This window comes from Eretmochelys imbricata, chromosome 1 (assembly GCF_965152235.1).
Source record: "Eretmochelys imbricata isolate rEreImb1 chromosome 1, rEreImb1.hap1, whole genome shotgun sequence".
NCBI classification, from domain to species: Eukaryota; Metazoa; Chordata; order Testudines; family Cheloniidae; genus Eretmochelys; species Eretmochelys imbricata.
In genome coordinates this window covers 111,441,791-111,457,126 of record NC_135572.1, presented here as the reverse complement: position 1 = coordinate 111,457,126, position 15,336 = coordinate 111,441,791, and the positions used below count along the sequence as shown (strand labels likewise).

Sequence of the window (15,336 nt, the reverse complement as noted above, 5' to 3'; positions counted from 1 at the left end):
AGCACTCTTGGATGCAACTCGTCCGGCCCCATGGACTTGTGCACGTCCAGCTTTTCTCAATAGTCCCTAACCACCTCTATCTCCACAGAGGGCTGGCCATCTCTTCCCCATTTTGTGATGCCCAGCGCAGCAGTCTGGGAGCTGACCTTGTTAGTGAAGACAGAGGCAAAAAAAGCATTGAGTACATTAGCTTTTTCCACATCCTCTGTCACTAGGTTGCCTCCCTCATTCAGTAAGGGGCCCACACTTTCCTTGGCTGAAGAGTAAAGTGACCTCTCAGAAACAAAAAAATATTTGCAAACCCCATGAAAGCTGTGAGTGCACTAAAATAGTCACAGCGTTCTTCATCACATCTCCCCTTTCCCTTGCTCCAAACACAGATACAAGAGAATCTTCCTGCCAGATACACTAGGCCATCTGGTCACTTTATTCCTGTAACTCACAGTTTACCACTTAACACCATTTAAGAGATTAACAGTACTTCAACATTCACTTCTTAAAATGAATGACTTATAGCTTCATAACAGCAGAAATGAATGGTTATGTTTTTGTTTTTTTTAAAAGGAACCACTTACAAGATTTTCCTTGAACTTTTTGTTTAAAATGAATGTATGGAAATTGAAACAAGGTGATTATCTAGATGCATAAATCAAAATCCTCCCCCCTGCCAAAGTCAAGCTATAATAATACAAAGATGTCCGATGTATTTGTCAAGCACCAGAAACGTGGCCTTTGTTGCACAACAGAGTACGATAAGGTTTAGCAACAAAGGAGTGAATAACTAGAAAAAAACAAAATTTAAGTGGGAATAGCTGCAAACACTGTAATGTATACACACCGGGGTGGCCAAACTCTGGCTTGCAAGCCACATGTGGCTCTTTTACCATTAAAGTGTGGCTCACAAGCCACACTCCACTTCCCCATTATCCGCCTACCAGACTGGAGCTTGGAACATATGCCTTGCAGTGGCATGGTGGGGTAGGAGCTTCTGTCCAGTGGGGAGGAGGGTCTTAGGGCTTCCGCCCTGTGGAATGCTCCTGCTGGGGCTCGCGGCTTCAGCAGAAGTGGGGCTGAAGCCCCAAGCCTTGGCTCCCAGCAGGTTCGCTCTGGCTCTCAAACTTCTGACGATTACTGTATGCAGCTCAGCTGGCTAGTGAGTTTCGCCACCCAGATATGTACTTATACTGTTTTATAGAAACTTATCAATAAGTTTATATTAGATTAAAAATTTAAATTTAGCTTAAACTGCTATAATTTTGTCCATTTATCTGAAAAATGTCTTTTCCCATTTTTAACTGTCCCATCTTAGCAGAAGTTGTTTAACTATCCAAGAAAGAAGTTGCCAGGTAGGGGGGTCTAGAGCCTGGAAGTTGGTTTAAACGCATATTCGCTCCTAGCATAACTTGACTGATGAGTTTCAGTCAAAACAACAAAATGAAAAAAAACCCAAGCTTTCGAGTACTTTCGGTTAAAGCTGATCTTTAGAAAACACAAAAACGTTAGTTAATTTGTAACTGCTATTTGTTATATAGAAGATACAGGAAATCCCAGTTAACATGAACAGCATTGTCAATATGTGTGTATTCTAGGTTTACAAGGAAAATGCTGACCATTACTTAAGAACAATAAATGGAGTATTTTAGTCAAAACTAAATGCTAACTCTAAACATTTAGATTATATATCTGCTAACTCCAGCATAACAGTTATTGACAAAGCCATAAATAAAAAAAATAATTAAGTTAAACTGCTTAGGTCTTAACTTGCAGTATTCTCATCCTCTTCATGTATCATATTTCCAATAATAAAATTGTATTGTTTATACCTAGGCACATTTTGTATTAAGATTAAATGACAGCTTGGTTTGTAAGAGCTTTCATGGCACTGTTTCATTTAAAATAATGGTTTACACAACTCTAAAAAGACGAGACAACAGAATGTACCTAAACTTTTCCAGCCATTAGTTTTCTCCTCATTTTCCATGCCCTCAGAAAAACAGAAACAGTGGTCAACATGCACTTTCCTTTTATATGTGGGTTAAATCATCAGAGACTGGACCTATCTATGTATTTGAAGCATTTATTTGGTTGCCAGCCCAAAAGATGCCAGGGTTAAATAGCACCTGAATTCAGAAAGAGAACAGTGTAATCCAAGAGAACCAACTAGTCCCTGCACTCTGAACAAATATTCTTGTTATAAACAAAAGAAAATATGTTACTGATAACTGACAATTATTAGATTTAGAGATGAAATTTTGAAAACATTTTGGTTTTCCTTTCTCCGAGGCAAGTGTCAGTCTAGTAAAACCAATTTACTTTCATCTGTCTTTTAAACAGTCATATTCTCTACAACTAATCCATCAAACAAAATCAAAAATAGTAAGTCATTTATTGTTCCTTCACATAGGATTAAGTATTTTACATCTATTTGTTTAAATAATTATGATCTATGTACACTCAAACACTTCAATATCCACTTTTACTGTATGCCCACCTCCTGTCAAGGGTGCTGGTTTAATACAGATTATTGAATGCCCCTTCTGATTCAGGTTCGCCTCAAGAGGGGTAATTCATGTTCATTAGGTACAGTGTAAAAACTCTCATACATGCAAAGTTAGTGTATATTTGTGTCTGTACTTAATTGCTATATTGCTTTATAAAACTAACAGTACTTGTAAAAAATATAAAGGGATGTATAAAGTGCTAAGCCTATTATTTTAATTGCATTAACCACCATACATTTCAAGAAATCCATTCCAGTTGATCTACATGTCCACTAATGTAAATTACAAATGACCAATGCAGGGTACATTCTGCATGGCTTATGATACTTGTTATACATTTAACCCTATGAAGAACAGTGTACAAACAGTACATGTTGTATTTAGCAAAGGCGTTGAAACAAATGTTTATAATGGGGGTGCTGAAAGCCATTTGAAAACAAAACTGTAAACCCTGTATATGATGGGAACCACTCCAAGCCTGGGTGTGCACCCCCAGCACTCCTAGTTCCAGCACCCTGCATTTAGTACATTTTGTCAGCATATAATCCATTTCTATTTTTAAAGAGAAAGATTATGTATGTGTTTTATTAATTTACCAACACTTTTCTGGTGCTTTAGCAGATGTGCATTTCAGGGGATTTCACAAAGTAATATCTTAGTAGTGATCTAGAGGAAGAACCTAATTGTCCTTAATCCTCCATTTAAAATAGAGTAGATTTAATCCTCCTTCAACTGAAGCAAGATTAGTCCCTGCCACCAGGAAACAGAATTGCTACATCTTTTGTATTTAAGTATTAGACTCTTCCAGATACAGCGAAGGAAACAACTTAACTAGTCACAAGTTTCAACAAGGGAAATCAGTCTACATAAAACAGAGGACAGTGCCTGCATATAAGAATTATGCATACACACACACACACACGCACTAAACCTGAAAAGGTCACTTTCACCTCTTAAGTCAGTGATATTTGTAGCTTCAGGATAATGTAACAAGTACAACAAAGGTCCTAAAGAATAGCTATGCAATTTCAGTGAGATTTAATAAAAAGAAAAAGGAGTACTTGTGGCACCTTAGAGACTAACCAATTTATTTGAGCATAAGCTTTCGTGAGCTACAGCTCACTTCATCGGATGCATACTGTGGAAACTGCAGAAGACATTATATACACAGAGACCATGAAACAATACCTCTTCCCACCCCACTCTCCTGCTGGTAATAGCCCATCCAAAGTGACCACTCTCTTTACAATGTGTATGATCATCAAGGTGGGCCATTTCCAGCACAAATCCAGGTTCTCTCACCCCCCACCCTCATACACACACAAACTCACTCTCCTGCTGGTAACAGTTCATCCAAAGTGACCACTCTCCCTACAATGTGCATGATAATCAAGGTGGGCGGGGGGTGAGAAAACCTGGATTTGTGTTGGAAATGGCCCACCTTGATTTTCATACACATTGTAAGGAGAGTGATCACTTTAGATAAGCTATTACCAGCAGGAGAGTGAGGTGGGAGGAGGTATTGTTTCATGGTCTCTGTGTATATAATGTCTTCTGCAGTTTCCATAGTATGCATCCGATGAAGTGAGCTGTAGCTCACGAAAGCTTATGCTCAAATAAATTGGTTAGTCTCTAAGGTGCCACAAGTACTCCTTTTCTTTTTGCGAATACAGACTAACACGGCTGTTACTCTGAAACCAGTGAGATTTAATGCAAACACTATCAGAGACCTTTACTATCAAAGCATATCAAATAAATCAAAGTTTGAGGAGATGCTTTCAGAAATCCAGATCAAGGCTACTGTAAATCATGTATAATTGGAAAACAAGTAGTGCTGGGAGAGGTGGGCAGGGGGGACACCAAAAACCCCACCTATCTGTAGTACTTACATGATCACCATTACCATAGTATGTGAACACCTCACAGGCTTTAATGTACACAGGCTTTTCCCTACACTTCTATAAGGTAGGGAAGTGTTATTGTCCCTATTTGGGGGATGCAGGACTGAGGCACAAAGAAACAAATAGTTACTTGCCCAAAGTCACACAAGAAGTCTGTGGGAGAGCAGGGAATTGAGCCTGCACCTGGGAGACCCACATTAAGCCGTAACTACTGGACCATCCTTCCCCTCTAAAATAATCTAGTACGGAATGTCATCTTCTGCTAGAAAGTACACGTTTCTTTTTAAAATAATATTTCAAAATACTTTTGTGATGCCAATAAACCTTAATATGAAACGTTTATGATACTAGACATTCAATCCAAACACCTTCCAAGGGGACTTAGGGTACAGCTCTGTAACAGACTCTTTACAGTTAAAATGAAAAACTGGTGTCTTTCTAACAGAGAAAGAAGACTTGGTTTGCTTCCCTACCTGCAATTGTCTCCTCTGCTATAATTGCCATAGCAACAAACAGCATTCCAGTTCTGCCTTGTAGTTCAGGCTGAATTTCAACTGAGATGTCCCTTGACAATTATACCAATGGAAATGTTACATTATCTCATACAATGGTAAACCAATGGGTTCAGAAATGGTACTCAGGAAAAATACAATTTGACTAAAAGATTTAAATGAGAAGATAACTGTATTTCATGAACAAAATAGCCTGCTAAGTCAAATCCAGTTAAGTAGTATGTGCTATAACATCATCTGCCCAGCCAGCCTTAAGGCACAATTTCATCTTTTAAGTGGGGGAGAAGGAAGGGAGAAAAAAAATCAGCTTGTGTTGTCTCAAAACTCCCTCCATTTTCCAATTACATTCAAATCTGTTTAAACTGTGCTCGAGTTATCCAACTGTCTTGATATTTTAAATAGTAGCCAATTACGGCATTTATATACAGTAACTTTTTCCAGCTAATCCAGAGTTATTGCATTCAGAATGCAGTTTACAAACCAATTTGAGATATTTTGATTTGAATGGACTATGAAATAAAGTGAAAAAAAATCAAGACTTTCCCCTTTTGTTTTTCTTGTTTCAACTACTATTGTATGACAAGGGGAAAAAGGTGGAAAAATGATGTACGAATATATATTTAGTATATATTGGAAAACAAGTAGTATATATAAATGAAGGTGAAGACGATTGTGTTAGCTGCAAAAGCCAATATTTTAAGTTTCTCATGTTGACCTGGCTGACCTAGTCAAGTTAATTTTTTTTTTAAAATATATTTCATTTAGCTATTTTAGTTAAAAAACTAAAACAAACCTGATTTTACAAGAACTTGAAAGTTTAAATTCAAAAATTCATATGCTTGTTTTGTTAAGGTATTAGATGTTAACTGTTGAAGAAAAAAATCCAAAATACATAATGTTGTTTTAGTTGAATAAAACAATTTAAATGTCTGTCTGGTGATCTTCTCCTCCTAATACAGCAAGGCAAAGAAATCCTCCAAATATTAATGATAAACCTGTTGAACTGGAGATAGTTCACCTCCAAATGACTTCATAAATATCTGCTTCAGTTACCTTTGGTAAATGAAATAACCGAACAATCATTCATTTTCTGATATAGCTATAAAACTAATCTGAAAAGTTTTCAAAATAAATCACTTAAAAAATGTATAGTGTGTACCTTCTAAAAATGAAACCTACATCTGTCTGAGTTTAACAACCAACAAGAATGTACTTCTATGTAGAAATCCATAATTAAAATAGAGTCTTCCTGACTAGTGATTTAAATCATGATTTAAATCAAATCCTCCCTGATATAGTTATTAATAGCTATAGTAAACTTCTGTGAGTTTAGAGAAAAAGATTCTCTATTACTACTAGTTTCAGTTTGTGTATAATCAGTTTCCCTATATTTCCCTGTACAGTATGATTTCCAGTTTGCTTTAATCATTCACATAGAGGAAAGAAACATTTTTTTAAAACAAAACTGTGATTGTAAAACCAGATAAATTACCAGGGAGTACTATCACGGATATTGTGATAGGGTTCTTGGAAGGCTGGGTTTCCTGGTGGTTAGTGCACCTGACCTCCATCTTCTTTTTTTGGGGCCCGGGGGGGGGGCGGGGGAAGGGACAGGAAGGGGAGAAGAAGAGCGTTAATGGTGCCTGCTTCCTGACTCCAGGGTGGGAGTTTGTGCCTCCCCTCTGCATCCGGGCCTTGGCCATAAGTGGGGCATGGTACAGAACACAGGCCCTCCCCTCTCCACCAGGTCCTAGCCCAGGGCCCTGTGGGAAGGAACATCAGCAAATTCCTTCCTATAGAGTGTAAAAGTCTGCTGCCCTGAGTAACATCCGTCTTATGTGAACCTTCAGTTTGAGGCATTGCTCCTTTGGGCCCAGTGTGGGGTTTGTATACCCCCATCACAGACATAGAAGTTACTTTAACTTCATTGTAAAAATCGGCCAAAATTCAAGTCTATTTCTCCCCGTAAAAAGTCAGTCTAATTAACTTGAGAAAAGAAAAAAAAAAAAACTTTTGGCTACAAGCTGTACAGATTTTTAATCATGTATATTAATTTTCATTGTTTGCCATAAGAATCAAAACATGTTCAAGACTTCAGGGAACTGAATGGTTTAAACTTAAACAGTATATATTTAGTCAGAAGCTTCTGTTCTATATTACAGAAAAACTATGAATAATGAAGTACAAATATTCAATTAAGAACCCATGTACTATGCTCAACAAACTGAAACCCACTAAAGCACTACTTTCAGTAAACAAAACTCATATGGAAATATATAAAAAAAATGTATATTCCTGTCACACCATTTATCCTCAAGGAACCCAAAGCATTTACAAACTGTTCAAATATTGGGATCTCTCATAAGTTATTCCCCTACGCACAGCCCTATAGGGGTGTACAGGACAGGGTATATGTGGAAGCAGAGAATAATTTGCAGAAAGGAGGCAGAATGCATTTGGATTTGACTACACTGTTATTATTAGCACCTCTACTCTTCTAAAGTGTTCTCCCACCACTCAGGGAGATGGCATGGACACAGTATGATATTTGGAAGTGCTCAGCATACTGGTTAAAGTCAGGCTGCATTGGCAAACCAATGTCATTATCAAGGGTCCTCATACCTGGAACAAATAAGGAAACAAATGACTAACAATTCAGGTAAAACACTAGACAAAAACATTTGAAGATGCTAGCCAAAACAAACTTCACCCTGAACTAAGGGCATCAGATCCAAAAGTTTTTGCATAACCTTGAAGTTACGCTGGACTTCACTGCTTTTGGACATAGATTCCAACTGCAGCAAGGACTACAACCTCTCACCTTTGGTAAGCCAGGAGACCGACCTTTCCTTTTGAATAAAAAACCCCAATGTTTTAACCTCAAAACTACACAACTGGAAGTTATCTAGGACTGACAGAGACCACCTCACAGAAGCTACAACTAATTCAACATGCAGCATTTGTTTACTAGCCAGAGCGTGAAGAGATTATATCACTCAGCCAAGTTTAGTCTGGATTCGGCCAGGGAAACACTATTAATCTGCAAAGCCTCTAATAGGCTAGCACCTGCATACCTTAGAGACCATTTATCCATCCACAATCCACCAAGACAACTACACACCACAAAACCATTGTAGCCAAAATGATTCAGGAAAAAACTCAGGGGCAGAGAATTCTTAGTGGTAGGACCTCAACTTACCACACGAAGTCAGACTAAGTCTGAGCTTGACATTGTTTACGCAAACATAAAACCGACCTTTTCTCTATGGCTTTCCTCCAGCAGTACCATCCCCCCTACTCACCAGCCTTTTAAAAAGTTCTGGAATGAGGACAAAGATGAGACAAGTGTGTGGCTGTCATCTATTCAGTAACAGTGATAAAGATCTATGCTATGGCATGGACATCTAATCATTCACGCCAATCAGTTTCAGGGATGGCATTTAATATTGCAAGAGTATGTTTACTGCCGTGGTTAAATAAAACAGTTCAATCACTGAGTTGGGAAAAGTAACTGGCTAGACATCTACTTGCAGAGTTTTCTGAAGTGGTAAACCTTATAGTGTCCACAGCTGCTTCTTCCATGAGTCTTCATAAAAATAACAAATAATAATAATAATAATTCAAATTTAAGAAGCCAACAAGATGCACAGAGAAAATAGGAAAGATAGTTTACCTGCTCCTAGCAATGTAATAACATGCAACTGATGAAGTATGCTATTCATAGAAGCCAGTCTAGAAATCTGGTGAATTATAAAGATCTTTTTAATTCTCCCACATATCTTGACTTTATCCTGAAGCAGAAAGTTCTGAGCATTGAGAAACAGGAACACTCCATAATTCAGCTTATGAAGTGGTTGCATTTAAATTTTTAGCCTGTTTAATCATCAAAACTAAAAAGAAACTTAGATGATACAGTCCATCCTCCCCCAAGTACATAATGATTTTTACATGCTCTCTCTCTTCTTAGAATAGTTTCTAGCATATTCTCTAGCCTGGTTTTACCAAAGTTGTTTGCAGTACTTCCTCTGAAAGACTATTTGTTAGAACTTGGAAATCATTTTTCAAAACACAGCTATATCCAAAACTGGCCTTTGCTTAGGCCGGATCCTGCAATTGGATCCGCACTGACAAATCACTGCACCTAAATGACAGGTTTCAGAGTAGCAGCCGTGTTAGTCTGTATTCGCAAAAAGAAAAGGAGTACTTGTGGCACCTTAGAGACTAACCAATTTATCTGAGCATAAGCTTTCGTGTTTCAGGCAGTTGATAGATTTCCACTCCATACGGCTAAATGCAGTGCCTTATGTAAGGCACTGCATTTAGCCGTATGGAGTGGAAATCTAAGGCACTGCATTTAGCCGTATGGAGAGGAAATCTATCAACTGCCTGAAACACGAAAGCTTATGCTCAAATAAATTGGTTAGTCTCTAAGGTGCTACAAGTCCTCCTTTTCTTTTTGCGAATACAGACTAACACGGCTGCTACTCTGAAACCTGTCATTATGCAAGGCACTGCATTTAGCCGTATGGAGTGGAAATCTATCAACTGCCTGAAACATGAAAGCTTATGCTCAAATAAATTGGTTAGTCTAAGATGCCACAAGTAGTCCTTTTCTTTTTGCACCTAAATGGAGACTTGCTGCCTACAATGGGGCTGTACATAGGCATAAGAGTACACCTGAGCTGAATCCTCCACAATGAAGATCCAACTGAAGGACTAAGACTTAAAGTTGTACAATATTTAGAAATGCCTCTCCTTTCTTCAGGGTTACATTCTAAAGATGTGTGAATATAGTTACCTCCCTTGCCACCCCATCCACCCACCTACCCACCCCTTAGCTGAAGCATTATAAGTCTTGCCACAAGGAAATTTCTTCAACACCAGTCATTTTATTCTCTTTGTTTTTTTCCCTCCAAACTCTTCTCATTTCCTTCCAATTTGTCCATATCTTTCTGGCTGAAGAGCTTAGAAAGAAACTGGGTACTTTAGCTACTGTTTCACCGAGAGTGAAAATCATCTCCCTGACCTAGGACAAGATATTTCTGAACATGCAGTCCAAAAAAAAAACCAAAAAAATAAAAACCCCTACACATTCATTGAATACCCCAAAGTCTCTTAGCATTACCCCCATCTCATTCAATATTTATGGTTTGGCTTCCCCCCATCCCCATATGTACTAATCTGCATTAGTTCACAGGTAGTTTCAGTTTCCTGCCCATATTTCTAATCTCTCTGTATTGTTTCTGGTTTTAGTAGTAACTTAGTAAGCATACTATTTATCCTCACTGATGATCAGGAAGAGAGGGTGTTAATAAAAGATTTAGCACTAAGAAAAGGAGTACTTGTGGCACCTTAGAGACTAACCAATTTATTTGAGCATGAGCTTTCGTGAGCTACAGCTCACTTCATCAGATGCATACCGTGGAAACTGCAGCAGACTTTATATATACACAGAGAATATGAAACAATACCTCCGCCCACCTCACTGTCCTGCTGGTAATAGCTTATCTAAAGTAATCTTCAGGTTAGGCCATTTCCAGCACAAATCCAGGTTTTCTCACCCTCCACCCCCCCACACAAATTCACTCTGATTCTTTTGACCCTCAATGTACACTTTTCTCCAACTTAATACAACTCTAATTTTTATACCATTTGTTTGTCCTTTCATACAGATTTCAAAAACCATGTGCTTTGTTCATCTCAAAGTCAATTCATTTTTCCTCATATGAAGTAATGGCCATACTATGTCAAATCAGTGGTACATCTAGCCCAGTATCCTGTCTTCCAACTGTGGCCAGGGCCAGATGCTTCAGAAGGAATTAACATAAGGGGCCAGTTCTCAGGTGATCTATCGCCTGTCGTCCAGTCCCAACTTCTGATGGTCAGAGGTTCAGGGACACCCAGAGCTTGGGATCAGCCTGACCATCTTGACTAATAGCCATTAATGGACCTTTCTTTTTTGAACCCTGTTATAATTTTGGCTTTCACAACATCCCTGGCAATGAGTTCCACAGGCTGTGTGAAGAAGTACTTCCTTATGTTTGTTTTAGACCTGAAACCTATTATTTCATTGTGTGACCCTGGTTCTCGTGCTACATGAAGTGTTAAAGAACACTTCCCTATTCACTTTCTCCAAATCATTCATGGTCTAACAGACCTCTGTCATATCCCCCTTAGTCGTCTCTTTTCTAAAATGAAGAGTCCAGGTCTCTTTAATCTCGCCTCATATGGAAGCTGTTCTATACCCCTAACCATTTTTGTTGCCCTTCTCTGTACTTTTTTTCCCTCCAATTCTAATACATCTTTTTGAGACAGGGTGACCAGAACTGTATGCAGTATTCAAGGTGTGGGCATACCATAGGTTTATGATATTTTCTGTTTCATTATGTATTCCTTGCCTAACAGCTACTAACATTGGTAGCTTTTTGACTGCGGCTGCATGTTGAGCCGATGTTTTCAGAAATCTATTCGCAATGACTCCAAGATCTCTTTTTTGAATGATAACTGCTAATTTAGAACCATTTTGTACATATAGTTAGGATTATTTTTTTCTACATGTGCATTACTTTGCACTTAACAGTGAATGTCACCTTAGTTTTGTGAGAAATACCTGTAAATTCAATCCTTAAAAAGTTCTAAATCAAATATGATTTGCTGTTAATGCTAATTCTCGTCCACTCCGGTAGTATTACTTATTTTTGTGTATAGTAAGTTGTCCTTGTTTTAGGTAGGAAAGCTGACTTTTGCTTTAGTAAAAGAGTGCATGACAATACCCATACCTATTTGGGGAACACTAACAACTGTGTAAACCATATCCATCATGTGCAATGATAAGCCCTGAAGGCTTCTCCTGACCTCCCTGCAAATCATGAGACTATCAAAAACTCATGACTGATCACTTACTATCAGCCTTCAACAGAAAAGAGAGTCACTGTCAGAACAGATTTATTCTGGTTCACTGTAACCAATTTGACAAAAATAACTATGTTGTCTTGGAGTGCTACCTTAAGGGTTTGTATTTCACTAGGTTTGGAGAGATATGGGGTGTCAAGTATGTTATCTCAGATGTAAAGGCTTCCAAAAGCAGAAGATGGACTTAGTAAACACAGCCACCCCTCTCTCGATGGATTTTTTACCGTCGAGCAATAACATTCATCATATTGCATCAAATATAGTTTTCACTTACTGAATAGCTCGAAACACTGTACTATTCAGCTACTCAGCAGCGAATAGTTAGCCCATCAGCTAGTCAAAAATATTGTATCGACGCAATGCAAGGCAATTAGAGCCAGAACAAGTGTTTATACTTCGCCCTGTAAGCGCGTTCACATGAGAGGCACCTGCTGGTCCAGCCTGGAGAGTTCAAATCTCTGACGTCCTACAAGCAACTAGCGGCCGACACTGACCCGACACCGCCGCCGCGCTTTGCAGAAGGAAACGGGCCGGCGGAGAGGCAGGAAGCGAGGGGGCAGAGCTGGAAAGTGCGGGGAGTCCCGGGAGTACAGTGGTTTGCCGCTGTGCAAGTGCTCGCAGCCAGGCGCGCCCGCCACCGCTTCCACTGCAACCTGCTGCCGGGCCGAGTTCCCACCCCCGGCAGGGAGCGGAGCGGCTGCTCCCAAAGGGGACCAAGCGGCCACGGGCAGGGAGGATGGAGTGACGGGGGCTTCGCAGCGCCCTGCAGGGGTCACCGGGGCGCTTCCCCGGGCCAGCGTGGGTCTAACGCGGGCACTTGGCTCCCCCGCACGCCGGGGAGAAGCGGCCCCCGAGAGCGCCCCGCTGGGAGCGGCCGGCCGGCCGGCGAGTTCGCGGCGCGGCCCCGGGTACTTACATATCTGTTGATGAGCGTGCGGATGAGGCTGCAATCCATGGTGAGCCAGAGCCGCTCGGCCGGCCGGGCTGCCTAGCTCGCCTCGCTTCCACTTTCCGCCTCCATGGAGCAGCGGCTGCTCCGCCTCAGCCGCCCGCAAGGAAGCGGATCGCGACTCCCCCGCCCCGCTGCCTCTCGCTCTGCCCCCCGCCGCCGCCTCCTCCTCCTCCTCCCCCCCCCCCCCGTGCTGCCCCGGCTAAATCATGCGTGCGCCAGGCTACCCATGTGTGCGCCGCTGCTCCTGCCGGCGCCTCATCCCCCGCCCCCCGCGCCGGGGACTCGGCTCGAGCGGCTGCTGCCCCTGGACACTTTGCAAGGAGGAAAAAGCCGGGCAGGAGGACTGGGGGGTGGGCGGGTCCCTGCCTCTGCGCTGGCTCCTGGCTGCCAGACAGCGTTTTATTGAGCGTGCAGTTAGCTTTGCTTTGCTTTGCTCCCCTGCCCTGCCCGGCTCGGCTCGGCTCGGCTCCCCCTCCCGCTTTGATCTTTGCCGGCTACTCAGGCAGTCCGCGTCATAAAGGGCGTGAGAGCATGCGCATTCCGCCTCCCCAAGCCCCCTCCCGCAAATAACCCCCTCCCCTTCCCCACTCACGCAGTGCCTCGAGCTCCGCCCTTTTTACTCCTGTCCTGCGCTTCGCTCTGCGGCCGGCGGCCAGGGGGGCGCTCTCAGGGCACGGGGGTGCACGCTCGGGTCTGCCGAAGCTTGGAGGTTTCGGACTGGAGCGTTTGCGTCCTGCTTCCCTCCCCCTGACCCGGTCTCTTAACCCCAGGGGAAAACGCCCCGCGCTATAGCTGATTTTCCAGTCCTCTTTGACTCTTCCGCTGTGGTGTCAAGAAGCCTCCTGCTGCACATTTTGCACACCCAAAAACACTCCTTGAACTCAGACGTGGGGGTGCAAAGAATGCAGGCTGATGCCGCAGAGGCCGGGTGAGTGCTTTATTCCGGGTAACACACACGTATTCTTTGCAATCCTTCCTTGTCCTTATCGCTGCAGCTTTTGTCCTGCCTCCGGATGGGTTGTGAGTGACAATCTCAGAAAGTGCTAGCGCCCAACATCTATCTGTTCACACGAGTTTGCAACAGAAAATCCGAAAAGCAGAGGAAGGTTCCCAACGCCTGTTGAAAGGGCGTATCCCATAAGTGGAGAAAAGAGCGGGAAGCTCCTTCTTTAATCACCTGGCTGCAGAGCCCTAAACCCACAACTACTGAGGTACTGACGCCGCAACCTGGCAGACAGTGGAGGGAGTGATAGCTAGAGCCCTCCCCAGAGGGGGGCGACCTTGGCGGAGCAGTGGGACAGCCCCAGAGCGCTTCCACAGTCGGAGCTGCGGCGGCTGGGAGCTCTAGAGCAGCAGGGCACGTGCCGCTCCAAGCAGGTGGTGAGCGCTTCTCCCTTGTTCCCTTTGCTGTTGAGGGTGGGAAGTTGAGGAAAGGGAACTTTAGATGGAGCAGCTGTTCAGTTTTCTTCGTGCAGGACTTTATTTGTAAAATTCCTAGGGGTGAAACCACACACAGGTCCCAACAGTGGCAAATCGAGGTAAATAGCGTGTGTCTCACACACAAGGGTACTACAATCATGGGAAAATATACAGGGACTGGGAATATATTCCTAATGTGTTAAATACTCCTTTACTGGTAATGGGGGGGTGGGTTAAGGCAGATTCCTGCAAACAATTTACCCATGAGTAATCCCAATGTGTTCTATGGGTCTCATGATGCTTGTTTTTCACATCCGTTCTGGTTTCCCCTGAGTTTGCTAAAGGACTTGTTGAGAGGCTCAGAAGATGTTCTTTGTTAGTTTTCACACCTTAAGTGAAGCAGTAAGGCTGTAGAGATTTTACTTTAAACAAAAATTTCCTTTCTCCAGAATTAATTAAACTATTTTGTTTTAGTTAAATAAGTGTTTTTTAAAGAGCAAACCAAACCCAAAGTATTTTATATAGTCGAACTAAAAATCCCTTCCTGTCTAGGGCCCTAATGATGCAACCTGCTTTGCATGGCCTGGATCATGCCTAGATTAGTCAACTTTCACTCTCTTGCTCCCTGTGTTGTCAAAATGCACTAGTTCTCCAACCATCATAAAATCTCCTAGGCCAGACAATTCCTGAAACTTCTAATGTGGAAAGAAAAAACTCAGCAATATATATTTTTATCATGTTTTTTGAGTTCTTTATACATCCTGGAGAAAAAAAAAGGGCACAGGTCCAACATTTTTTTCCTCTGTTCAGGTCACCTTTAATTTAGCCACATAATATACATTCAGGATTGTTTATTACTCCTTAGACCCACAAAATGTGCAATTTAATATACGGTATGTGCAATGTGGTCAAGCTAACATTGCTATTCAAACCTTAAAGGGACATCACTTTAAAAATTGAGTTTCTGTACCTTTGTTAGTGATAAATATTTATTAACTTTTGCATTTATATTAACTCTTTGTCATACTAATGTTTACAGCCTTTACATTGCAGTAATTAATTTCCCTGAGGATGAGGTGAAACATTGAAAACACACTCTTTCTCTCTCTCTCTCTCTCTCTCTTAAAAGAGCAATGGAA

General features: G+C 41.5%; 1 protein-coding gene across 1 annotated transcript in view; it reads right to left on the bottom strand.

Annotated features, from left to right (window-relative positions):
- Window positions 1-12,874, bottom strand: part of ATP11A (ATPase phospholipid transporting 11A) — a 225,678-nt gene extending 212,804 nt beyond the window's left edge. Inside the window, exon 1 of the mRNA XM_077813627.1 lies at window positions 12,743-12,874. Coding sequence (XP_077669753.1) covers window positions 12,743-12,781 — 39 coding nt within the window. The 5' untranslated portion in view covers window positions 12,782-12,874. The remainder of the gene's footprint in view (window positions 1-12,742) is intronic.
- Between the last annotated feature and the right edge of the window lie 2,462 nt (window positions 12,875-15,336).